The sequence below is a fragment of the Bufo gargarizans genome, chromosome 4 (assembly GCF_014858855.1).
Source record: "Bufo gargarizans isolate SCDJY-AF-19 chromosome 4, ASM1485885v1, whole genome shotgun sequence".
In the NCBI taxonomy this organism is placed as follows: Eukaryota; Metazoa; Chordata; class Amphibia; order Anura; family Bufonidae; genus Bufo; species Bufo gargarizans.
In genome coordinates this window covers 168,921,063-168,947,099 of record NC_058083.1, presented here as the reverse complement: position 1 = coordinate 168,947,099, position 26,037 = coordinate 168,921,063, and the positions used below count along the sequence as shown (strand labels likewise).

At 42.8% G+C, this 26,037-nt stretch overlaps 1 protein-coding gene across 2 annotated transcripts in view; it reads left to right on the top strand.

Annotated features, from left to right (window-relative positions):
- The window catches only part of USP13 (ubiquitin specific peptidase 13), a 99,050-nt gene that overhangs the window by 61,583 nt on the left and 11,430 nt on the right, over window positions 1-26,037 (top strand). For both annotated transcript variants that reach the window (XM_044289839.1, XM_044289838.1), the window contains exons 9-16: window positions 6,653-6,724; window positions 8,213-8,306; window positions 12,771-12,896; window positions 13,391-13,544; window positions 14,217-14,391; window positions 18,907-18,995; window positions 19,123-19,245; window positions 22,457-22,483. In XM_044289839.1, coding sequence (XP_044145774.1) covers window positions 6,653-6,724; window positions 8,213-8,306; window positions 12,771-12,896; window positions 13,391-13,544; window positions 14,217-14,391; window positions 18,907-18,995; window positions 19,123-19,245; window positions 22,457-22,483 — 860 coding nt within the window. The remainder of the gene's footprint in view (window positions 1-6,652; window positions 6,725-8,212; window positions 8,307-12,770; window positions 12,897-13,390; window positions 13,545-14,216; window positions 14,392-18,906; window positions 18,996-19,122; window positions 19,246-22,456; window positions 22,484-26,037) is intronic.

Here is a 26,037-nt window from a genome sequence, read left to right as displayed (position 1 = left end):
CAAAATCGGAACAATGGTGACCGACAAGGGGAAGAACATGGAGTTGGCGCTACATCAAGGAGGGCTGAGGCATGTGCCCTGCATGGCACACGTGTTCAATCTGGTTGTCAAGCGGTTGCTGAAGTCTTCCACCCATCTGCAAGACATCCTAAAAATGGCCGGGAAACTTTGCATGCACTTCAGCCACTCGTACACCGCAAAGCACACCCTCCTTGAGCTGCAGAGGCAGAATGGCGTTCCCAAACATAGGCTGATATGTGACGTTTCCACCACAACTACTTGATGATCCAAGTGGACAGGAGTACTCCCCTGTGTAACGTCGCTGTCAGCCAGTGGCAGCTCATGCGTGACACCTGCCGTTTGCTCAGGCCCTTTGAGGCGGCCACGTTATTTGTCAGTCGCCAGGACTACGGGATGAACAACGTCATTCCACTGCGTCATGTCCTGGAACAGATGCTGGTAACTATGGCTGGTCAGGGGACTGGAGACGTGGCGCCTAGATCTCACATCCACATGAGACTTGTGGGGGCTGAACTGGAGGAGGAGGAGGACATTGGAGCACAATCAATGTGTAGCAAAATGGGTGGTTTTTCTACACCGGTGACAAGAGAGGAGGAGCAGGATCAGAGAAGCTACAGGATGATGAGGAAGACTAAGCAGAGGACCCAGACACACCCTGGCAGTATGCAGTGGAGATGGAGGCAGGGGTCCTTCCGAGTCACTTGCACAAATGGCCCGATGCATGCTCGCTTCAGCCGAATTGTCACCATTTGGCAGAGGGATGACTTCTGGCTCTCCACCTTGTTGGGCCCTCGCTACCGGTCCAAAATGGGGGGCCTTTTTTACACCCGCTGAGAGGGAGGACAAACTGAAATACTATAGAGACATCCTATGCACCATCGTCCATCCTTTCGCAGGTCTGACCGGGGGGGGGGGGGGGGGGGCCCTCTGCGCTCATGTTCCTCTGCCATGGCTGCTGTGGCAGGGTGGGGGGTAGGAGCAGTTCCAGCTCCATCTGCAGCAACTTGAGTGTACAGTCGCTGATAAGCAGCTTTCTTCACCCGCCTAGTGAAGAAACTACTCACTAGTAGCAGCTAGACCTGGAGCAGGACCTGAACCAGCAGGTGGTGGCATACTTGGACAGCACCCTGCCACCCCACATTAAAGATCCGCTGGACTACTGGGCAGCCAAACTGGATTTGTGGCCACAACTGGCACAGTTTGCCGTGGAAAAGCTGTCCTGCCTGGCCAGTAGTGTGGCATCAGAGCGGTTTTTAGTGCGGTGGGGACCATCGTTACCCCAAGAAGAACTTGCCTGTCCACCCAAAATGTGGAGAGACTGACCTTTTTGTCAAGATGAATCAGGTGTGGATCAGCCAGGATTTCCACCCACCAATGCCTGATGCATCAGACTAGATCATCCATGGTACCACACCAACACTTTGACAAAAGAGACCAGTTTCTCCTGGCTACCTGCCTCAGATACTATTCTGATGCTGTCACCCACCTGATGCCACACATCTGATGCCAAGTGCTCCTTCTTTCACCCACCATCTTCAGCTGGCACTGGTATCGCCACCCACTCTTTTACTGGTTAACTCTGTAGTCTCCTGATGCTGCCGCCACCTCCACACTATGTCACCTTGCCACTCTGTGGTCTCCTGATGCTGCTTCCACCTCACCACTATGTCATAGGGCCATTCTGTGGACTTCTCCTGCTGTTCCCACCCTCCCCACTTCATGACTGTGCCACTATTTTGCCTTTTGGCCTCTCTGATATAATCATTTATTATCATTTTATTTATCTGATTTGTCAGAAGGAAGGAAAAATGAGACGCACAACGGATCCTGTCTGTGTAGCAGCTGTAAGGCCTGTATGGTCCCATCAGAATTGGCTTTTGTTTTGGTAGCAAAAAGCAGGAGTGGGTACAAAACACAGAAGACATGCAAATATTCCATTCACATGTCAGCTCTGTTTTAGATCCGCTTCATTATTATTTTTTTTGGTATTAGCAATACTGATGGATTACTGACCAAAGGCTGACCGAGTGAAGACGGATGCTCAAAAGACAGGATCCGTTTTTGGGGGGGTAATTGTACTGACGGATCAGAGGAAGGGCAAAATAATCAGTGACGTTAACACAAACTTACTGCTGACACCCTCTCCACTCTGTCGGGGGGCTCTACTTGTATAAGTGTTTAATAGAACAGGTTCTGTAGAAATCTATGTGGAATCAGCTGATAATGGTGTAAAAGGAGTGCGCTTCTTCTTGGCGCTAACATCGACCTGTAAGGCTGAGTTCATACTTGAGTTATTTGGTCAGTTTTGGCCCCGTGACTGCCCAAATAAGTAAAGTGTGCAGTGATTCTAGGAGCGACGCCTGTCATCTGCATGTCATACAGACTCACAGTATTATTTCACTACCACAGCAGACTCCCTATGCATGTTACTACAAGGCACAGTGTTCTACACCACTATAAAGGCTCTAAGCAGCCAGGAAATAGCCGTTTTTTAATGCGATTCGCCGCGAAAAAGTTCCGGTCGAACCAATTTTTTTTTTTGTTATTCAGCGAACCGACCGAATTGGATTTTTGAGACATTTGCTCATCTCTAGTTGATACATTCAGAAGATTTTCACTCTGCCTGAAGCCACTGCTGCAAAGATTGAAAGCCATACAAACTTTGGGCATCGTAGAGTTGGCAAAAGCATTTTCTACGGGCTGCTTCTTTCCTTGGCCCAGGAGATGGGAAGGCCCAGAACACTGGAGGCAACCCTTTAAAGGACAATATTATACTATAGTTTTGGTTAATCTGAACTCGTTATTGCTTACACTGTAGTGTGGCAGTGCTTGACTGGAACAGATTATTATTATTTAAAAAAAATTTCTGGTTATATTAAATACACGTAGGGTTTCAGGTATCTGGGTCATGATTTGTTGCATTTTGTTCATTATGTATATTTGTACATTTTCACATACTAGATTTGACAATATTTTTGCATTCAAAAGGTTTTCTATTAGACAGCCATCTTTGTGGTGGCATGGTAAGCTGATAGAGGGGTTCTCTTTCTAAGGGGTTTCACTTCAGTGACGATAAAACAGTAGCAGTGAGTGTCCTGCAACTATCCAGTCTCAGGACACCGAAATGTAACAACAAGCTTTCCTTAATGGATATGCCCTTTTAAATGGAGACTGAAAAGAAAGGAGTTAACATCCGACAGATGATTTTAGTACATGTATGCCAAGAGACTGACATAAATACATAGTGGGATCATTGGAACTAGCATCATCAGGAGAAGAGTCTTTGCACTGAATACATGATACAGTTGCTACAAACTTTGACTTGAGTATGTCACATACTGACATAGAGACAAACAAATGAACAAATAGAAAATGATAGCACTTTATTCCTTTCAGATATTTATATATATTGTCTAGGTTACATGGCCCCTCACTGCCTGAATTGTATTATTGGTGATGGCATAAAGACTGCTTAAAGTGGATATCCAAACCTTCTTGATTTCTGATTTCTTCTATGATTACTGTGATAGATATCAGTATTCTATGCACTCACTAAGTGACCTTATGATGGGCTTGTGCTTAAAGAAAGAAGCCAGTCCTGAATAGGCAGAGCTGCAGTGAAGAGAGGCAGGACAACAACCAGGGTTTGTGATGGAGCAGGAGATGGAGTTCACGCAAGTTAATGATTAGAACTGTACTCTAATGAAGCGGAGGTACAAAGCAACCAATCTGGCCACACTGGTGTTACCTATAGGTAGTGAATGGCATATATTTTAAAGGTAATCTGTCATCCTGATTTTGGACTATTATCTGCAGTAATACATGAGTAGTACCGCAGATAAGCAGTCCTGGTCGCTATTTTTTATTTTCCTAAATAACCCCTGTTCTCCTGCTGTCAAAGCTGCACTGAAATACATTGTCAGATCTGCTGTGCTGTTCTCACATAATGCACATGCACAGTAGTCCTGACAATGTATTTTAATGCATCTCTGAGTGTTGACAGAGGGAGAAAAGGGGGGGGGGGGGGGGTAGGAAAATGAAAAAAAAAAAAAAATTCTGACCTTAACTCCATATTTGCAGTGCTATGCATGTATTGTGGTCCAGAATTGGGGTGACAGATTCCCTTTCAGTCTACAACTGGACATTTGCTTTAAAATTACTTAATTCTCTTTAAATAGAGGAAGTCACATCCGAAATCCGTTTCGAAGTAAGCATACTGCCATGTAGGGTAGGTCTGGTCCTCTAATGCAGAGAAAAGCTCCTTGTTAATTTTATGCAAGTGAGGTTTTCGGTGCCCCTGGCTTCCCCAGTATTATCATGGCTGGATCTGAAATCTCAGGGGATGTCAATCAAACAAGAGGGGGAGTTTTTTGGTGATGTTATGGTTGATTGATGGCCCGCCAAATGAAGCCGTCCTGCCCACCCACAGTACACAGAAAATAAGAAGCACCTCTCGGGATTAGACAACTGGATTTTCATAGTAAAGAAATGGTTTTGTTTCAGGGCACCGGCTGCCCTACAGCTATCCTTACTTTGAAACTGATTTTGGAGATGACAGACGCCCTTTAAGAAGTAAGATCCAATGACTTGCTCAAAAGGACTTTAATCTGTGTCTTTTATGAGGTACAAATTCGAGAAAGTATCTGATCTCATGATTGGTCATCATTCATTAGTGCTCATCTCAGTATGGTGACTACCTCATACTCCCCAGATACAGAGTTACATAGTCGTACTACTATGAGGCCCTTAGAAGGATTAACACTACAAGACTTGGTTTTGTTTGATTTTTTTATTTATGAGAAAGGAGGCACTATGGACAATCACAGTACATTAGTAAGTGCCTTGTATTAAATTTATCTACATGATAAATGCCATTTGCTGAAGTGAGACAACCCCTTTAATGAAAAAATATGTAAATGGATGAATACTGAATATTAAGATATACCATTTATTGAGTAAGAATTTGCAGTTGTTACTATTAATTTTAAAATATACATTGGCACTCTCGTATAATGGCAGTTAAACAGTAGTAAAATATTGCAAGTTGATGCTATAAAAATGCTAATAAAAAAAAAATGGAAAAAAAATAAATATAAATGGATGAATAACTCAAACCCCCAAAATTACATAAATCCATTAATTCAATACAAGTGAGTAAAAATTATACGAATATGGAGTGATTCTACCCATTTTTCGTCTCCACTATAACATTCCTCATTCCTCAATATGAGTAATTTTGTCATTGAAACATATGTGTACACATATTCAGGAATGAGTAATGTTATGGAGAAATGGTGGAATCACTTCATATTAGTATAGATTTTTTTGTACAGTGTATCTATCATTTGTATTGAATTATGTTTAATGTATATACTTTTGGGGGTTTGCGTTATTTCATCCATTTATATATTTTTAATATTTTATTATCATTTTTATATCAACTTGCAATATTTTACTACGGTTTAACTGCCATTATACGAGTGTGCCGATCTATATTTCAAAATGAATAGTAATAACTGCCAGGGTTCAGATTATGCATCAGGTTTTCATGCACTCTCATAATAAACCTCCTATAACATACCGTTGCATCTATGCAATATCAAGATAATTTGAAAATGAACACATTATAATGATCACAAAATGCCAGAAACGGTGTAGATTTATATGGGTAAAGCCAAACAAGATGCTTCTGGGCGTGGCTGACGCCATAGTCTAATTACATTTTAGTTAGTGAAACCACTATTTCACCTGCAAAACCATGCGGCCGATTGCAGTGGCCACTCTATTTTATGGGTCAAACAGCTGTTTTACTGCAAACGAAAATAATCCAGTTAAAATGTCATTAGAAAACAGTCTCTGGGCCGCATCATGGCCTTGTGAGAACCTCCCTGTTTGACGGAATCCTTGGAACTGCCGTAGATGTTTGTTGCAAACTTCCTCCAAACTTAAAACGTACTTGAGAGTAAAAGTACAATCTCAGGTGCGATTTATTTTAATTTTATTTTTTTACCTTGGTAGTGTGCCGCACCAGCCAATCACTATATGCAACGGTCACGTTAATATACTGTATTGGCACAGTATGTCACCATTTTAGCCAACTATTGGTTGCTAGTCACTTGTCCAGTACGACATGTCATTGTACATGTAATTAGACTGGATAATGGACGTTCCGCTAGGTTGGAATTTACTATAGAGCAGAATGGTTAATTATGGTGCCTCCCTCTTGGTTATCTAACAGAAGAACCATAAAAATACCTGGCGTTAAACACTGTACACAGTAGCCATCAGTTACCATGTAATACATGCATAATCATTCTTTAAAGATCATCATCACCAATAAAATACAATAACCATACTGGTGTATCTGCTCTAGGGAATGTGATGTATTATCCGTCTGTGTGTACACTTGATTCAATAGTCACTCCTGTTTCATGCCATTGCACTGTCCAATTTTACATCCATATTTGCAATATACATTAGAAGCCAAAATAAGATGACGCTTCATAATGTTTCTGAAAACTGACCTAGTGGATTACTTTTTCTGTAATAATTAGATTGACAATGAAGCAGACAGTCCTCTGTGTATTGTGATTTCCCCATTACTTACTGTGACATTGCTTTACTTTCCTAGTTATGTAGGAAATCTGACCCGGATATTTGACTATGCTCCTCTGGATCCCACACATGACTTCAGCACCCAGATGTAAGTGCATTCTGCCTGGTAGGACCTCAACTGTATCAATTATTGCTCTAAAGAACCTTCATTTTCTCATTTTCAGCAGGACGCATATTTTGTGTAAGCTTCATAACTACTTTTTCAAGTATCTAATTTTCTGTATGTCTGTGAAACCGCTGCTCAAAGCAGGGAGGGCATTTGTTCTAGGCCGATGACGGTGACACTGGAGCCGTCGGTCAAGGCCGAGGAGAAGGCATTAGGCAGGGTTTACTAGTAAGAACTAGACCACTTGCTAGGCTTGGGACCACGGGGTGCGGCCTGTCATAAAGGACACCAAAAATGCTAAGTCTTGGTGCACAATTCTAGTTTCAATGAAACCCACTAATAGGTGGTGTAAATTTAGACTAGATAGTCTGAAGGTGCAACAGCCACTCTGATAAATGACGCAGTGTGAGACTGTCTAGTCTTACTTTCCACAAGTATTAGTAAATCTGCCCCGTTGTTGGTTTTCCTCTGAAATGCTAAGTCTAGTATGTTCAGTCATACATGTTCAGCCATACATGTGTTTGAACATATGTTTATGTCCTCTATTCAGCACTGTTATCACTATCATTGGTGATGAAGATCCTGACACACTCTCTATAAAGGGAATTTGTTAGGTTCCCCCAAATACTGGAGTGGTACTATTCATGTAGTACAGCACCTGAGTCCCAATCACTAAGTTATCTGTCCATACCCCCCCCACAGCGCTAGAATACATTGGTAGGACTGCTGAGCACTGCACATAATGGAGAGGACTCCTGTGAGTCTGGTTTCCCATCTATGATATCCAGCTGCATCTGTTCAAATGCCTGTAAGATATGTCTTTTTTTATACTTCTGGTTACAGATATATCAGTTATGTAAGGGCTTGCTCACATTTGCGTTTGGGGTCTCCGTCACAGAGTTTGGCAAAAATAGAGGAGAGAAAAGTCCTGAATGCAGGACTTTTTTTTCCACTAGAAAAATGTTCTCTTGAACAGAAACCAACCAAGTGGATCCTATTCTAGAAAGTGGGATCTGTTAGGCTCCATTACCAATCTGGCACTTCAGCACTTATTACTTACGTTCTTCAGAAGAACAGAAATAGCAGATGTGAAAGTGCCCAAGTGTCTATAGATTTTCATTAGAATTAAACAAAAATTCTAAAGGGGTTGTCGAGGATTATTTTTAATTTTTTTTAAATCCACCCCCACCCAGTGCGACCTGTGAAAAGCTCTATACTTACCTGCTCCTCACTGCTCTGTAGCTCCCAGGCTGTATTCACTGGACTTCTGGTGGGGTTACGGGGTTGGTACCCCACGACTAGAGCACCCTAACCAGGGCACGAGTGCCGCATTTTATTATGTGTTATTAGATGTAGAGGATGATATTTAGTGGTTCTAGGATTCGGGGATCTCACCCCAAATGATTGCTTTGTATTAGCTTACAGTACACTGTCTCATATGTAACATCTTACTTCTCTCTTCGCTGGTAGGGCTAAACTCGGTCACGGTCTGCTCTCTGGACTGTACTCAAAGCCACCAGTGAAATGTGAGCTGATAGAGCAGGTGATGAAAGAAGAGCACAAGGTATTTATTCTGACATTTGCCAAGGTAGAAGTTGAGTATAAATGTGAAAATAGTTTGTGCATTGTGTGCATTTTTATGTGTTTAAAGGTTTTTTCAGTTTGATATTTAAAAAAATCTTAATTGCTTTGTAGATGGAAAATTCCACAAAGTTGGATGATACATGTTTGAGCAGATTTCTGAAAACAAATGTTCTTTCTTCCCATAGCGATCAATCACAGAACAGCTTAAATTTTTTTCAGGAGCAGAATGCGAAATTAAATCTGTGATTGGACGCTGTGAGCAGCAAGTCCCGTTTCTCTTTCAGACAGTTTCGTACATCTCCTCCTCTTATCACAGATCTTAGTTTGCTGACCATAAATGAGCAGGGCTAGGTCTGAAGCCGGACTACACTGACGCTGCTGCTTCATCCATGATTACTCTACTTAGGGTAGATTCACATGTTTTTGGCAGATTAATTTAGATTGGCATTTTATTTGCAAGGTCTTGAAGTATAATCTCTTACTTTAAAGGGGGTATCCCATCATTCATGAAAATCACATAGCACATAACCATCTCATTCTAACAGCCAGAACCAGCCCTGTACATGCATCCTGGGCTTCCCTCATTCATTGTTCCAATTGCTCTGGTAGGTTTTCTTAAAGGGGTTGTCTGGTTTCCAATATTGATGACCTGGTCAGTTGTTTGAAGTGACCGCAGCTCTTCATTGTCTTCCTGCTCCCCATCGGCTTTGCAGCAGCGAGCAGTGTAATTACAGCTCTGTCACCCCATTCACTTGAATGGAACAGAGCAATGGTAGTTACACTCTGTCCCATTCAAGTGAAGGGGATGGAGGAGCTGTAATTACACTGCTCGCTGCTGCAATGTCAACGGTGAGCAGGTAAACGGTGACGAGAATGCTGTGCTCATAAAAGTGCTGAGCCGATCAGCAGGGGTGTCCGAAGTGGGACCTCCAGGTATCTGATATTGATGACCTATCCTGAGGATAGGTCATCAGTATCGGAAAGATAACCCCTTTAAGTCTGATAGCTCAGTCCTTTCTGCTGCACATCTCTCCCTCTAATTGTCACATGTTCTAACAGTACGTGTGGTTACGAAGGATGGAACTGAGCATGTGCATCCACCTCAGCGAGGTGGACAAAGATATAAGGAATAACAAACTATACTAAATTTTTAATTGTATTTAGATGAACTTGTTGGTTTCAAAAGTAGAATATTTTTTTGTGGGATAACACCTTTAAAAGGTTTTTCCAAGACTGATTGGTGGGGGTCTGACACCTGGGACCCCCGCCATTCAGCTGCTTGAGAAAGCCTTGGTGCTCCTGTGAGCGCCACTGCCTTCTGTGCTCCCTAAGCAGCGCCGTACATTGTATAGCGACTGTGCTTTGTATAACAGCTCAGACCTATTCACTTCTATGGGGCTGAGCTGCTCCTAGGCCACATGACAGATGAACTTATCATCGCTGGCCTAGGAAAAGCTGAGGGTCCTGGGTGTCGGACCACCACTGATCAGATACTGATGACCTATCCAGTCTCGGAAAACCCCTTTAAAGCAGTAAATGAAGCAGTGAAACTCCGCCCCAGTATTATTTAATGACAGACTACCACTGGTTGTTTGAGTGAGACCATGTCGCAGGTGAAGGCCGTTTAATGTGGACCTGTCAGCCGTCCTGGCATGTCTGGTAAATAGTTCTATTTCCCATAAAATAACAATTCTGGAACATCTCTTCCTCTAACTGTATCATTCCCCTGTTATTTCTCCTATTTGTGAATTAATTGACAATTGAGCCTTACCATTCCTTTTGTGAAAGGGGAGTGTACTTACATAGTCTGCCACTGTCAGTACTGAATGGACAGTGATGGGCAGTGTATGAACATACTTCAAATAGGAGGAATAACAGAGGAACAGGCACCACACAGAGTTATACTATAGGAAATACAAATATTTGTTAAAACAGTCCTGTCATTAGAGCCACAGATACTTAAAGGGGTTCTATGGGAAGTAAAGTAATATTTAAGTATTTTAATTTTCTTATTATAAATATATTCCCAAATACCTTTTGATTAGTTACAATTGCTCGTTTTGTCTCGGGAGCAATCATTAGGAGAAATAAATTGACCGCTGTCCTAATCACACAGCAGAACGAGTTACTAAAGAGCTGCCTCATCTTCCTCTCTGCTCTATTGTCAGGGAGTTTGAATACATTTTAATATGATCTTCAGCTGAATCTCTGAGGTGTGACTGATGAGCAGCACCACTTGTATGCAGTCTCCATTACCACAGTCTGTCCTGTCCGTCCTTTGTACTTCATGTCTCCTCATGAACTTCATTCCCACAGAGAATGAAGTGCTAGGCTGTATTCAGGCTCATAATCTCTGACAAGTAGAGCAGAGAGGAGGATGAGGCAGCTTTTTAGCTCAGTGTACTGAAGTAACTTGTCCTGCTGTGTGATTAGAACAGGTTTTGTGTGTACTGTGTGGCCATTTTATTTCCCCTGATTGCTCCCCAGACAAAAAGAGCCATTCTAACTAATGAAAGGTATTTGGGAATATATTTATAATAAAGTAATATATAGGTATTTTCATTTTCTTAATTCCTAGAGAACCCCTTTTAAGAAAGGAACTCCCTGTTCTATGGATATTTCTGTGAACCTCAACATGAGTGACCAGTTTGATTCTGGTAATCTAAAGAATTCCAGTAATATAAAGAATGGCTTTTTGCCCGATTGTTGATTCAGCCGTACAGTGTCGTGTGGTAAACCTGTTTGCAGCCAGAGGAATGAACCTCTCCTAGTGTCGGAGAGCTGATATGCCGATAGCTGAGGCTGTCAGCCTGGAGAGTCTTCAGAAATGATCCTTCATAGAATGGGGGTGGGCAAGAATTTTACTTGGCAATGAAAAGATAAATAAAAATAGCCCTCCCTCTATCTGGTTTCATCAGAGCTCGCTATCTCCACGACCGGTTATTTTAAATGTTAACTTTTCTTTGAGGCGGTGTTCTTCCATTCTTTATGGTAGGTGACTAATGTGGAATAATGTCGCTCTGTGTTTCTAAAATAAATATTGTCTGTTACGGATATCTTACACTCCAGCTGAGTAAATCCGTACAGCGTCTACCGAAAACCAAGTAAATCCGAAGGTGTTGTGAATATATAGCTCCTAGTCCCCCACAAGCAGGATCCAGAACTTCAGGAAGGGGGTCAAAACGATCAACTTTATTGATGGCCACAGCTCAGCCTTTTATCAAGTCCTCCAGCAAGGGTTACTCCCACGGGGCCCTTGTGGGGAACAGGCACGGAAAATACAGTGACCAATCAATATACAGTAAGATATAACACACACCCACATGAACAGTAAAATCTCTCCTCTCTGTCCTGGAGATAATTGGATAAAGGGGCCAGACATAGTTCCATGCGGTCGATGACCCAGACCATTGTGTTTGCTAAATCTATCACAGGCAATATCCATTGTGTTTGTGGTTTGCGTCACAGGCAATATCCATTGTCTTCGCTAAAGTCCATTGTGTTCGCTAACTGTGTCACAGGCAGATGAGGTGGTTTGTGTACATTTAAAGGGCGAAATAGGATTAACTACATGAACAGCAGACGAAATACAAGAGTCTGGACATTCCTAAAACAGGGGTTTTGTCACATTGTCATTTGTATTGTACTTGGTTAAAGGGGTTCTCCGGGCATTTGGTCTAATTAGGACATAGTTCGAACCTGTGGAGGGAAGCTCTTTTACATAGGACTTACCCTCGCTGTCTCCACTCGATGCTGCCATCTCTGCTGCACCTCTCTCTTCTCTCTGTCGCGTGCTCCGGGCTCTTCCACCTGGGCACTGACCAGATGTGGCTGCCTCTTTTCCTGTTCAGCTGCATTACCTATATCAGTTTTGCTTGAACAGTACGTCAAATGCTAAAATGCACATGCTCATGTGTTTGAGGCCGAAAAATAAACCTTGGATATCTCCATGTACAGGGTGGGCTCCCAGAATCAATTCCACTGGTAGGCCCTAGCCACCACAGACTGAGATGGAGTACAGGATAAGCTTATCAGTAAGGGCTTGTGCTGCACTGTGACCTGACATCGCATATCGCTGATGTGATAAACATAATGGAAGTGGTCATTAGCATTTGGACTATAAGACGCACTGCCACTTTTCCCTCACTTTGGGGGGGGGGGGAGGGGGGGGGGTCTGAAAAATACGGTATATAGTTGTCAGGGGTGGATTGGCCATAGATCGTACAGGGAATTTTCACTGTGGGCCAATGCTCTCAGTTGGCTGCCCGAGCCATCCTTACTGGTCAGGTAAGTAATGATCTGATTTGTGTACAATCTGCTTATCCTGTGGAGGACCATTACTTTATGAATAATGCATTTGCTTCTTGTTCATTTGTTTTTTCTGCCAGTAATCTATAAATATATTCTGCTATTTTGATTTTTAATCTGCCTCTGCCTGTTTAAGCTTCAACCGAAAGGAATTACAACTCGAATGTTCAAAGCCTTTATAAGCAGATGGCATACAGAGTTCTCCTCAAACAGACAACAAGACGCTCAAGAGTTTTTCTTGCACCTTATTGGTCTGGCAGAGGTATGTAAAGTAAGATTTCTGAGCTGTTGATTTGTAATAAGTAAGTAATGCATTTTTTGGGTTACTTAAAGGGGTTCTGCAGTTTTTTTAAACTGATGATCTATCCTCTGGATAGATCATCAGCATCTGATCGGCGGGGGGACATTGAGTGCTATGTAACAAGCTCCGCTTATACATAATGTAGCATCAGACAGATTATACAGAGACCTCTGTAGAATACTATTACTGTCCAGTATAATGTCATGGTGGCAGTTATAGGGGCTTAGTGTGTGTATGGCAAGCCACTGTGAGCCAGTTACTGCCTTTTATAGTGAACTAGATTGAAAACAACAACAACATAAAATGCACACAGAATATTGACATCCATAAAGGTAAAAAAATAAAAAATGCTTTTTAAATGGCTGACCTTTGTTTAATTGCCTTTTATCTTTCCGCTTGTTGCTACGTGACTCATTTTGTGCAGTATTATGGAGAAATTGTCTCTTGATTTGTAGAGAAACAGCATCGGCTCAGAAAATCCCACTGATGTCTTCAGGTTTCTAGTAGAAGAGCGGACGCAGTGTTGCCAATCAAGAAAGGTTCGCTACACCGAAAGAGTTGATTATATCATGCAGTTACCTGTGGCTATGGAAGCGGCAATAAATAAAGGTATGAGTGTTACGTGACGCCCTGCCATGTCTGTTTTTGTGTACTACATTAAAGAACAATGCTGGAGCATCTTTTCTTAGAACTCTTTTATGCTGTCCCTCTGTTTTTCCTCCATGAAGTGAATAAATTGACAATTGGGAATTACCATGCCTCGTGTCAGTGGAGTAATTCAGAAATTCTGCCTCCACAATGTGATGGGGATAAGCTCCTGTTAAAATTCATTGGTGCCGTAGACGTGCTTGTTCCAAGTGTTTCTAGTTTTCTAACCATATCTCCATTTTGTCCTACATTCTATTTGTTGGTTTATTATACTGCTCTTAGGGTGCACTCACATCACTGTTTAGCTTTCCGTTCTTCTGATCCATTAGAAGAAGAGATATAGGCAAAAAACCCAGGATCCTGTAAAACAAAACACCCTGTTGTCATACATTTGAGCCAGTTCTGTCTGAGATCCATCAAAAAAAAAAACGGATCTCAGATGGAAATGGCTCAAACGTATGACAACTGATGCAATGGGATCTGTTTTTTTTACAGGATCTGTATTTTTGTTTGTTTTTCTCCTTCAGACAGATCAGAAGAACGTAAAGCTAAACAGTCATGTGAATGAACCCTTAAGTCCACATCTTCACCAGTTATACACCTAATGGTAATACGTATATTGATGTGTTTCAGATGATTTGATTGCCTATGAGCTAAAGAGAAGAGAGGCAGAAAGTGCAAAAAGACCACCCCCGGAAATAGTGCGCGCTAGGATCCCATTCAGTGCCTGTATTCAGGCATTCTCTGAGCCTGAGAATGTGGATGACTTCTGGAGCAGTGCTCTTCAAGCCAAGTCTGCAGGTGTTATGTAAGTGTCCCTCTATTAAAGGGAGTCTGTCTGCAGTTTTAGTCATGCTAAACTGCCGACAGCACTAGGTAGGGTCTTGGGGGGAGCAGGACAAACATACCTTGTGTGGAGCTTTTATCATCAGGAGTGGTGTGAATATGAAGTTATATTCTGCCAGATTCTTGTTCTGCAAGTGGCCAGTAGGTGGGGTTTCACTGTTTATATCCATAGCCAGTATGTGGAAGGCAGGTTGTGACTTGGTAAAAATTGGTTCAAATTTGGTCTGGAGCAGGTAGTGCATAAATCAAAACAATACCCACTTGGCAATTCATTAAAAGCTATGGACACCCTTGGGTGCATTTTTTAAAATAATTATTGCATCATTCTTCCGCTAAAATCATTTTTTCCATTAATCTTTATAAAAAAAAAAAAGTCAACAGCTTTTCCTTCACAGCGTTCACCATATGTGTCTTAAATATTTTTAATAAAGACGAATTGAAAAAAAATTACTTTAGCCCAAAATAATTAGAATGCAATAATAGAAAAATAAATTGCCCCCAAAGGTGTCCATAGTCTTTAGCTTGACAATCTCAAACACTTATCTCTTTGACAAGTATATATATATATACAGACATGCCTACTTTTTAACCAGTTGACTTCATACGTTGCAGCGGTATGCTCCTATCTGTAACCTGATGTATAAAATCGTCGGGATACATCGCGATCTGCCAGCGGCCCGTGCTGCTGCAGAAGGCTGTGACCGCGCTGTCATTAGACAGCTGCAGTCACAGGGAGAAGTGCCGTGAGCAGCAGGAGCGGTCTGGCTGTGATAGATGCTTACAGCAGCCCTCTACAAGCATCTCAGTATAAAATGTAAAAGCCGGCAGGGAGCGCCACCTGCAGGCTGTGAATTAACTTCTTCCTGCCTTGACTGTTGCAAGAAGGGGTTTATTCCCTTAAAAAAAAAAGTCAATAAATAAAAAGTAAAAAATGAATATTAAAAAGAGCAATACAGAAAATTAAAGCTGAAAGTTATAGCAATATTTACTAGTATTAGCAATAGTATAGCAGACTACATTCACACCCACACCCCTTTTTCGTTTATATAAAACAAAAATAATACAAAAATATATATTTATATTTATTAGTTTTAGCAATAGCATAGTGGAATTTGTATGTGTAAAATATACAGACACTTTTTTTTGTTTAAAAATCTAGGTATTTGTCTTGTATTGTATAGCAGGGTTTTTTTCTGTGTAAAATATACACGCATCTTTTTTCATTTATTAAAAAAATTAAAAAATAAAATGAAAAAAAACCTTAAAATGTCAAATTTTTCCCAAGATGAATACAACATACAAAAAGTCACTTTGCATGGGCTTGTAATGTTTTGGCCCCGTACAAGATTTTTCTGGTGCAGAACCAGCAATAGAAAAATAGGTTGCCAAAATGTGCTCCAGTCTTTCAAAGTCTTGCGGAAGGCCCAGCCAGTAGATAAATTGCATTTTCAGGGTACAAGCATACAGTAATGGTTTTAGAAATGTTTTGTCTTGAAACCTCTTGTAATAGTTCTAATAAAAAAAATGATAAAGAAAAATTATATATATTATTGTTCATAATTTTAACAGTTTTACCTCAAATATATAAAAAAAATACATATCCATCTTCTAACGGCACAAGAGACAGGTCTAAGGTGTCCTGTGAAAAATAATATGAAATACATGTAGGCTGGCTCAGAAATGAATCAGTTAGGTAGGCGCATTGCTACAACTGAAAGAGTGGCCTGGCAAGGAAGGGGGATAAACACTCCGGTAATGAAGCAGTAAGTAAAAAGGCTGATCATAGAATGATTTATTATTATTTTACTGAGCTCTGCTGACATCCACGCCACCAGTTCATATGCCCGTGGCAGGTGGAGGATGAATGTTTTTTTAACTTATCACACTCTCCCCTACTCTCTCTATACAAATAACATGCAGGTTCGGCTGATCGGAATATAGTTAAAGGGGTTTTCCGAGATCTTTTTACCTATTCCTCTAGACAGGTCATCAGTGTCTGACCAGGAGGGGTCTGACACCTGGGGCCCCCGCCAATCAGTTGTAGTGCTGCTGCATTCTCTCAGCTTTTCCTAGGCCAGTGACACTACATTCATTGGTCTTGCTGCCTAGGTGCACAGCCGCTATACAATTGACTGCGCAGTGCTTGCTGAGCAGAGAGAAAGCCACGACACTACTGCAAGTGCTGGTGCCTTCTCAAACAGCTGATCAACGGGGATCCCGGGTGTTTGACCCCTACGATCAGATACTGATGACATTAACATAATTCATTGTACCTGTGATGTAAGCACAGGAAGGGGCGGGGTCATGACTATGGAACCACATGGCAAAGTGATGTTACTCACTCAACCATGTGTCCAATTTAAATATCAAAACAGGACTGAATCTCAGCCCTGTAACAATGCCCCAGCAGAAAGGGTGGAGGTACAAAGGAAGAGGCAGGGCCTAAAAGGCCCCATTTTACATCAAAATTCTGTCTCAAAGTAAGTCAGCCAATAGTTAGTCTAGAGTCTGGATTTATCATCCAGCCTGAGTCACTGTGAAAAATCTGGTCCCGGTCTAGGCAACCTGTCTAAATTTGCGTCATCTTTAGGATTAGTAAATCTTTCCCCCTCAACGTGTGGAAATATTTCATATTTATTTTAAAGTACACTGTGGTAGATTTATAAAGGTAGTGCTAGGGAGAAGCGGAGCAGTCAGATTTCGCAGACCCTTTGTAAAATGAAACCAGCAGCCTCATGGCTTGCTATGGCAAGTATTCCACTTATCCTTTATATTACAGTCCTTTTTTAATGTTATACTGTGCACATGCATACTTACCAAGCTTTGTTGCTAAATGTGTGGCATTTAAGTCCCTTCCAAGGCCTGCCCACATATGGGTGAGGTTCACATAAGGCTACTTTCACACTAGCGTTCGATCGGATCCGTTCTGAACGGATCAGATCATATTAATGCAGACGGAGGCTCCGTTCAGTACGGATCCGTCTGCATTAACAACTTAGAAAAATTTCTAAGTCCGAAAGTAGCCTGAGCGGATCCGTTCAGACTTTCAATGTAAAGTCAATGGGGGACGGATCCGCTTGAAGATTGAGCCATATGGTGTCATCTTCAAGCGGATCCGTTCCCATTGACTTACATTGTAAGTTTGGACGGATCCGCACGCCTCCGCACAGCCAGGCAGACAGCTGAACACTGCAAGCAGCGTTCAGCTGTCCGCCTGGCCGTGCGGAGGCGAGCGGAGCGGAGGCTGAACCCCGCCAGACTGATGCAGTCTGAGCGGATCCGCTCCATTCAGACTGCATCAGGGCTGGACGGAAGCGTTCGGGTCCGCTCGTGAGCTCCTTCAAACGGAGCTCACGAGCGGACAGCAGAACGCTCGTGTGAAAGTAGCCTTAGCCCCACTCTTTTTCTGGCTTGGACAGGACGAATTTTCTTGGATTGTCTCTAAAAAATTCTCATAATCCCTGCAAATTCGGACTGTTGGCAACCATGAACATGTGCTTTCTGTTCAGGCTCCCATTCACATATACAGATATACAGTGCTTCCATGCATGCAGTGTTGAATGATGTATGCCACAATTTTTTTTTCTATATGAAATTGGAGGCATACAAAGGCACAGGCATAGTGCTATGGCTATGTACAAAATATTGCCATAAAGCACGGTTTGCATTCCTGTAAATGGTGCCCACATCTACTAACCAGATTAATCCCAGTGGCTGGTGCTGGATGATATATCTGGTGCATCTTTAGGCCGTCTAGCCTAGTTTGTACCTCCTATTTGTTGGCATAGTTTATGCCAACAATTTCTCCACATGCCCTGAAAATCTGTAACAATGTGCCAAAAGTCTGTCCACCAAAAACTTTAGACAAACTCTAAGACTGTCTAATTTGCACCACTTTTATATGCCAGTAGCTGCCCACGACCACATTCTAGTTTAAAACCAGAGTTGTCAAAGATATTGGAGAAATTCATTATTTTTGCGCCCCTGATTGTCTAAAATGAGGTGCACCAAAATTTTGATGCAAACAATGCCAAGAGAGTGGCACACTCATTAAGGTGGGCTATTGTCGTAAAATACAGCGTATGCATGATGCTTTACTCTGTCCATTGCTCTAATCCAAAGTAAAATTAAAATCCTAACGTGGCATATTTTATGTGGGAATAGCAGAAATGCTATGATAACCCAGCTTCCTGGGTAATAACGGATTATTATAAAACCAGAAAGCAAATAGGAGGAAACATCAGGATTCAGATTGCCCACTCCACTTTACTGGTCTGGTGCTTTTACATCTACATTCAGGCACGTTCAGAACAAGGCGCAGATTCTGATATAGTTGCTTAGTATGGTCTAATTCAGGACAACTAGAGGGATTTTACTGTATCATTTTCAAACTTTGATTTGAGAATCTGTAACAGCCTGTTTAGCCATTGTCTTGAAAAGATGTGAAATTCTTGTAACATGGGGATTTTCTTTCTAGGACATCTCGCTTTGCTTCATTCCCAGAATACCTGGTAATCCAGATAAAGAAGTTTACATTTGGTCTTGACTGGGTACCTAAAAAACTTGGTAGGCAACTTGTAATTCCTTCCGATATGTATTGTATACGTTTTATGTTGTACCATCCGTTTGTAAAGTAAAAAATTATATTTGAATAAATGTGATTTTCATTCCAATTTATTTTTTATTTTTTTAGATGTAGCAGTGGAAATGCCTGATGTCCTGGATGTTAATAATCTCCGAGCTAAAGGTCTGCAGCCAGGAGAAGAAGAGCTCCCAAACATTGCTCCTCCCATTGTTATTCCAGATGACCCCAAAGGTACATGGAAATGCTATGTCCGATTATCTTGTATTTTATGCAGTTATGCCCTCACTTCAAAGGTAGTATAGATAGATTTCGGAGTATACACCAGGGTTCAATTTCCTGGATCAGTGAATGGAAGAGTTGTCTTGTAGAAGCTAAAGGAATACCGTATTTTCCGGCATATAAGACCACCGGGCATATAAGACGACCCCCAATTTTTTCATTTAAAATAAAGGTTTTGGGCTTTACTCGCCATATAAGACTACCCCTGAATGCCCAGCCCTCCTTGTCTTCAAGACGATCTTCTCCAGTCCAGGGAACTGACTGGGATCTGTGAATGGCACTGCTATGGGGAGGGGGATCAGTGGATGACACTGCTATGGGGGGGATCTATGGATGACACTATATAGCATCTTATGCTATATGTGTCATCCACAGATCCCCCTCCCCATAACAGTGCCATCCACAGATCCCCCTCCCCTAAACAGTGGCATCCACAGACCCCCCTCCCCTAAACAGTGGCATCCACAGACCCCCCTCCCCTAAACAGTGCCATCCACAGATCCCCCTCCCCTAAACAGTGCCATCCACAGATCCCCCTCCCCTAAACAGTGCCATCCACAGATCCCCCTCCCTTAAACAGTGCCATCCACAGATTCCCCTCCCCTAAACAGTGCCATCCACAGATCCCCCTCCCCTAAACAGTGCCATCCACAGATCCCCCTCCCCTAAACAGTGCCATCCACAGATCCCCCTCCCCTAAACAGTGCCATCCACAGATCCCCCTCCCCTAAACAGTGCCATCCACAGATCCCCCTCCCCTAAACAGTGCCATCCACAGATCCCCCGCCGCTCACAGGAGTACATTTATAAACTGTAATCAGTAACTTTACCTTTAATCATTGCTCATCTCTTCACTAGGATACCTTACACTCAGCTCCAGTAACAGCAGGCAGTGCGGGCGGCGCTCACTCACTGACGTCACGCGTCTGCACCGCCTAGTTGGAGGAGCAGGCCTGTGACATCAGTGAGTGAGCGCCGCCCGCACTGCCTGCTGTTACCGATGCTAAGAGTAAGGTATCCTAGTGAAGAGATAAGCAATGATTAAAGTTAAAGTTACTGATTACAGTTTATAAATGTACTCCTGTGAGCAGCGTGGCCCTGTATATTCTAACCCCCAGGCAAGCGTCCCCGTTACCATGGGAACGCCTGGGGGTTAGAATATACCATCGGATTTAAGTTTTCACGATCTCACTAAGATACCATCGGATCTGAGTATACCCGGCGTATAAGATGACCCCCGACTTTTGAAAATAATTTCTAGTGTTAGAAAGTCATCTTATACGCCGGAAAATACAGTATTTATTTCTGAAGATAGCAGAGTAGCTTGCAGTGTTGCCTTGCAGCAACGAGCTCCTGGGTTTGAATCGGTCTGAGAGAAACCTTGTATGCAAAGTAGCTCTTTCCAAAAAGAAAGCTGAGCCTCTAATGCCACCAGATATAAGCTAGCTACTGTATCCTATAAGTCAATCCTCAACCTTTTAAACAGGCCTTAAGACATAACTTGGATTATAGTTAAGTCAGTACAGTGTAGGCAGCAGTTCAAGGGTCATTGATTCTCATCAGTGCAGAGAGAACTGGCTAAGGGCTCTTTCACACTTGCGTTCTTGTCTTCCGGCATAGAGTTCCGTCGTCGGGGCTCTATGCCGGAAGAATCCTGATCAGGATTATCCTAATGCATTCTGAATGGAGTAAAATCCGTTCAGGATGCATCAGGATGTCTTAAGTTCCGGAACGGAACGTTTTTTGGCCGGAGAAAATACTGCAGCATGCTGCGCTTTTTGCTCCGGCCAAAAATCCTGAACACTTGCCGCAAGGCCGGATCCGGAATTAATGCCCATTGAAAGGCATTGATCCGGATCCGGCCTTAAGCTAAACGTTGTTTCGGCGCATTGCCGGATACGACGTTTAGCTTTTTCTCAATGGTTACCATGGCTGCCGGGACGCTAAAGTCCTGGCAGCCATGGTAAAGTGTAGTGGGGAACAGGGGAGCAGCATACTTACCGTCCGTGCGGCTCCCGGGGCGCTCTAGAGTGACGTCAGGGCGCCCCAGGCGCATGGATGACGTGATCGCATGGCACGTCATCCATGCGCATGGGGCGCTCTGACGCCATTCTGGAGCGCCCGGGAGCCGCACGGACTGTAAGTATGCCGCTCCCCGCTCCTACTATGGCAACCAGGACTTTAATAGCGTCCTGGCTGCCATAGTAACACTAATAGCATTTTGAAGACGGATCCGTCTTCAAATGCTTTCAGTACACTTGCGTTTTTCCGGATCTGGCGTGTACCTCCGGCAAGTGGAGTACACGCCGGATCCAGACAACGCAAGTGTGAAAGAGGCCTTAACTGGGTGACAGGCCTTTGTCAGGATTCAGAGGGCACTATTTCTTAAGGAGAGTACCTAGTTAGGCGTAGGGAGTTTTATAGCGAAGATAATGCTCCTCTGAGAAAATGGATATCCAAATTAGTCCTCTTTCCAAAAAGAAATTAAAGCTTTAGACTCTGATGCCACCAGATATTATGCAGCTACCCAAAGTCAATGTTTGACCTTTTAAATATTCCTTGAGACATAACTTGGATTATAGCTAAGCCAGTACCTCATCCGCAGACAGCTGTTTCAGGGTGGTTGCCTCTCATCGGTGCAGAGCAGAGAGGACTGGCTTAACTGGGTGAGAGGCCTTTGTCTTTACATCTCAGCTGGATTTTTTTTACTTTTTGGAAAAAGAACTACTGTAATTTGTATATCCTTTTTCTCAGAGGAGCATTGCCTAGCATATAAGACTCCTTACACCTACCAGGTGCTCTAGTACTCCTGACCGCGCTCCCCCTCCCGAAATGAGGGAAACCGCTGCATAGAGTTTGTATGTTCTTTCCACATTTGCTTGGGTTATCTCCCACACTCCAAAAACGTGACTAGGGATATCCACGAGACCAGAGAGGCCAAACTGTAGACAGCACTGTTCCAGATTTTTTGTTCCTTTCGTTTGGCGGATATTCTTAGTCATGTTTCAAGACTCTTTAATGGGTGGTTAATGTTACAGTTTACAGTTTTATCAGGACAAAAAAAAGCTGAGTTTTTTTCCCTCCAGACATGGATGGATAGGCTTTAGTTATATTTTCTACTGGCACATTGAAGGCGTGCTTGAATTAGAATTTTCTTTTTCAGATCGTTTCAGGAACCATTTCATGGAAGGTATGTATATACCCTTATGTTTGTATGTAATTAACAAGCATTGCAGTGTGTGTGTATTCTGCATATAATAAATGGAGACTTATGGATTTGCCTGAGAATATTACATTTTTGGAACTAACTATTGACACAAGAGGAATACAAAAAAAAAAAGTTGTAGCTCTTCTCCTCACAGTCATAAGTCATGTTCCTCTCTGCATCAGTACATTTTCTATAATATAAATGCTCAGAAATCCATTTCTTGCAGCAATAACGATTTTAATACAAGTGCTTCCATAACCTTTATGTACATTTTCTTGGTACTAATGCTTCTTCTTATTAAGGTGGCTGTCTGGTAGAAAATTACACTATTAAAGAATTCAGAATCATTGGCGGTTTCTGATTTAGAGCTTTTATCCATTAGCGAGAGCAGAGAGTGACTACACAATGCTTCTGTCTTTCTGGAGAACTTGGCAAGTTAGTGATTTACGTTGGCAGCCCATTAATTCCAGTGTAATACTTCATTTCTCCAGTTGTGACGCCAACAAGAGTTAAAGGGATTGTCCAGAGGGTTTACGTTTTAAAAAAAATCTAGGCTGAAGCTAGTCACTGCTGTGGCCAGTGATTGGTTGGGCAGGCTTCTCCTGCCATTTCCAATATGTTGAGCCAGGACCATGAAGAGTAGTATAGACCGCATAAGCAGAGAACGGGAGTGGAGGAGGTGAGTAAGGCTAGATTCACATCTCCATTCGGTAAATCCGGTAGTCTGTTCTGGCAGAGGTGTAGATTTACCATATCCAGCATAGCCGGACACTGCCGGATCCAAATTCACCATAATGAGATCTGGCGGGTTTGTGGCATGAACACTGGCTTTCTGCTGGAAAAATACATGTCGGAACAGGGGATTTACAAACGCAACCCCTAGCCTAATGTTTTTTTTTTGTTTAACCCATTCTGTTTTTTTTGTTTAACCCATTCTGTCCCATAAATAGAATTAAAAAATTTAATTCAGGTAGGGCTGCACGATTAATCAAATTAAATTTCTTTCTTGCAGCCAGGCGATGTCCGTTTTATTCAATATCGTGATATAGATTTTTTATTTTTTTTAATCTGGAGCACCTAATCAGCACAGCATGTGTGGGTCTTTAAGTCCCCGCTGCCCATGCTGTTAATCCAGACATGGACTGCAGAGAACAGCCCGTGCTGCGCTGATCCAGTGCTCCAAATCAGTGTGGGAGCCGGCCCCGGCTGTAGCCGGGATCCCGTTGTAATGGCCGGGGGGTATAGAGTGGATGTAATGGCCGAGGGGTAGAGAGAGCTCCCTGCGCAAAATAGCTTCATCCGGGACTGCATGTGGCTGCGCCGACCAGGACATTGGTATATCTGCTGTACTTAGAGGGAGGACTGGAGTAGGGTCTATAATATATATAGAGCGTTTGTCAGCTGATTTGAAGCACAATTATCAGTGTAACCTTTGGGCTGTTTCACACGAGCGGATGCCGTGCGCGACATCCGCTCCGTGAATGACAGCCAAGACCCGATGCGGACAGCAGAGACACGGAGCATTAACATGATTGATAATGCTCCGTGCATCTCTACGATCTCTTTACTACAAAATAACTGTGACAACTTTATCTCAATGTGATTTCGTAGTAAAGAGATCACAGTGAGGCACGGAGCATTATCAATCATGTTACTGCTCCATGCTTCTTCTGTCCGCATCGGGTCTTTGCTGTCATTCACGCAGTGGATGTCACGCTCGGCATCCGCTCGTGTGAAACAGCCCTTAAGCTTGCACTACATGTCACTTGTCCGGATAGTGGGCCTGCTGCAGAAAACACAGGCATAAACTTCCTCCTGATCTGTTTAATTTTCAGACCCTTTAATAATAGTAACTTCCACAGACCCCCAATAACATGTGAAAGATACAAATATCCTCAATACGAGTTATTGTATCAGGTACCCCCAATATCAGTGACAACCACCTTTTTAGTTTCAAGGCTTGAGGGGCAGAAGGTTCCAGTGGGCAGCAACATCAGCTGAACGTCACTTAGCTGCACCAGCACAGTGGATCCACACCACCTCCACCATCCTGAACCATGTCATGGTCCCAGATCTACTTATCACCCATACACAATCCACCTATGCATGAGCCCTAACACTGTACATGCTTATACAACATTGCCCATATCTACTTGGTTAACTGTTGTCATAAAAACATTGTGTAGATCCAAATCTCAATTGACATCAATTGACAAAAAGAAAAAATGCACCCAGATAGAAATGTCCGATTGCTGCAAAAGTTGGCATGCACCTTTTACTGATAAATTGTCAACTGCTAGACATCCCCCTATGGCACACTCTAAGGCATTTAGCCCAATTGACAGACTTTGAGAGGGGGCACATTATTAGATGGAGAGGAGCAGGATGTTCTCTATCCACCATTTAGGCCATTCTGTTAGGAGATATGGGAGGAGTGTTTACATGAGAGCATGCACACACAGTGAACAAGCTACGGGCATACCAGACAGATCACCAGAAGAAAGGATCATTTGATCCGGTGACCAGCATGAGCAGCTGCCACAATTTTGTTATCCATGATTCAGACACAGATGGCACCTGTATTGTCTTAGTGACCAATCCAGGTTCTGTTTGGGATATGACAATGGTCGGGTTCAGGTATGGAGGCCTCGTGGTGAGCACGACACAGCCCTAACTGCTGGTATAATGATCTGGGAAGCAATCGCATATGACAGTCGGTCATCCCTAGTAGTGATATGAGAGACCCTAACATCTCAGAGATATGTGCAGGACATCCTGTAGCCACATGTTGCCTCTCGTACAGAGTTCCCAGCTAGTATAGCACGATAATGCTCGCCCACACAGCAAGGGTTTCCCAGGAATGTCTTGCCCGATCACCAGATTTATTGCCAATCGATCATTTATGGGACCAACTGGGACACCAGATTCGGCAACCTATGAGTGTGCAGGATCGACAGGCCCAACAGCAACATCTGTGGGCAAATGTGCCACAGGATTCCATACAGAACCTGTATGTCTCCATCTCCAGCCGTATCTCACCTTGTATCCAGGCTAAAGGGGGCCCAACAGTGTACTAGAGTCTCCTTTCGGTTGTACAGTTTTCCCCAATAAACTTCTCCTTTCGCTCTAATATTGTAATCACTTACATACTGTATGTCATCATTACAGTCACACCTAGAAAGTTTCATTCAATTCCAACAACAACTCCTTGCTGCCTTATGTTTTGTTTTTTTTGTCAGGCCATGCATATATACACATTTATTTGCCATAAGTTTGGTGGGATTTAGATACTGATGTACATGATGATTTGGATGCAAGGCACCAGATAAAATTTAGAACAAGAAATGTCTTCAGAACAGCAGTGTCAGGCTGTGGGCCTGTAACATCAAGAGATCAAATCCTGGTAATTTATATTGATGACCTATCCTTGGTATATATCATAAATATGGACCCCCACCCATCAACTGTCAAAAGAGGTGGGTGCTCCGTGAGCGCTGTGGCCTCTTCTTTGGCCATGTGAATTCACGTTCATCGGT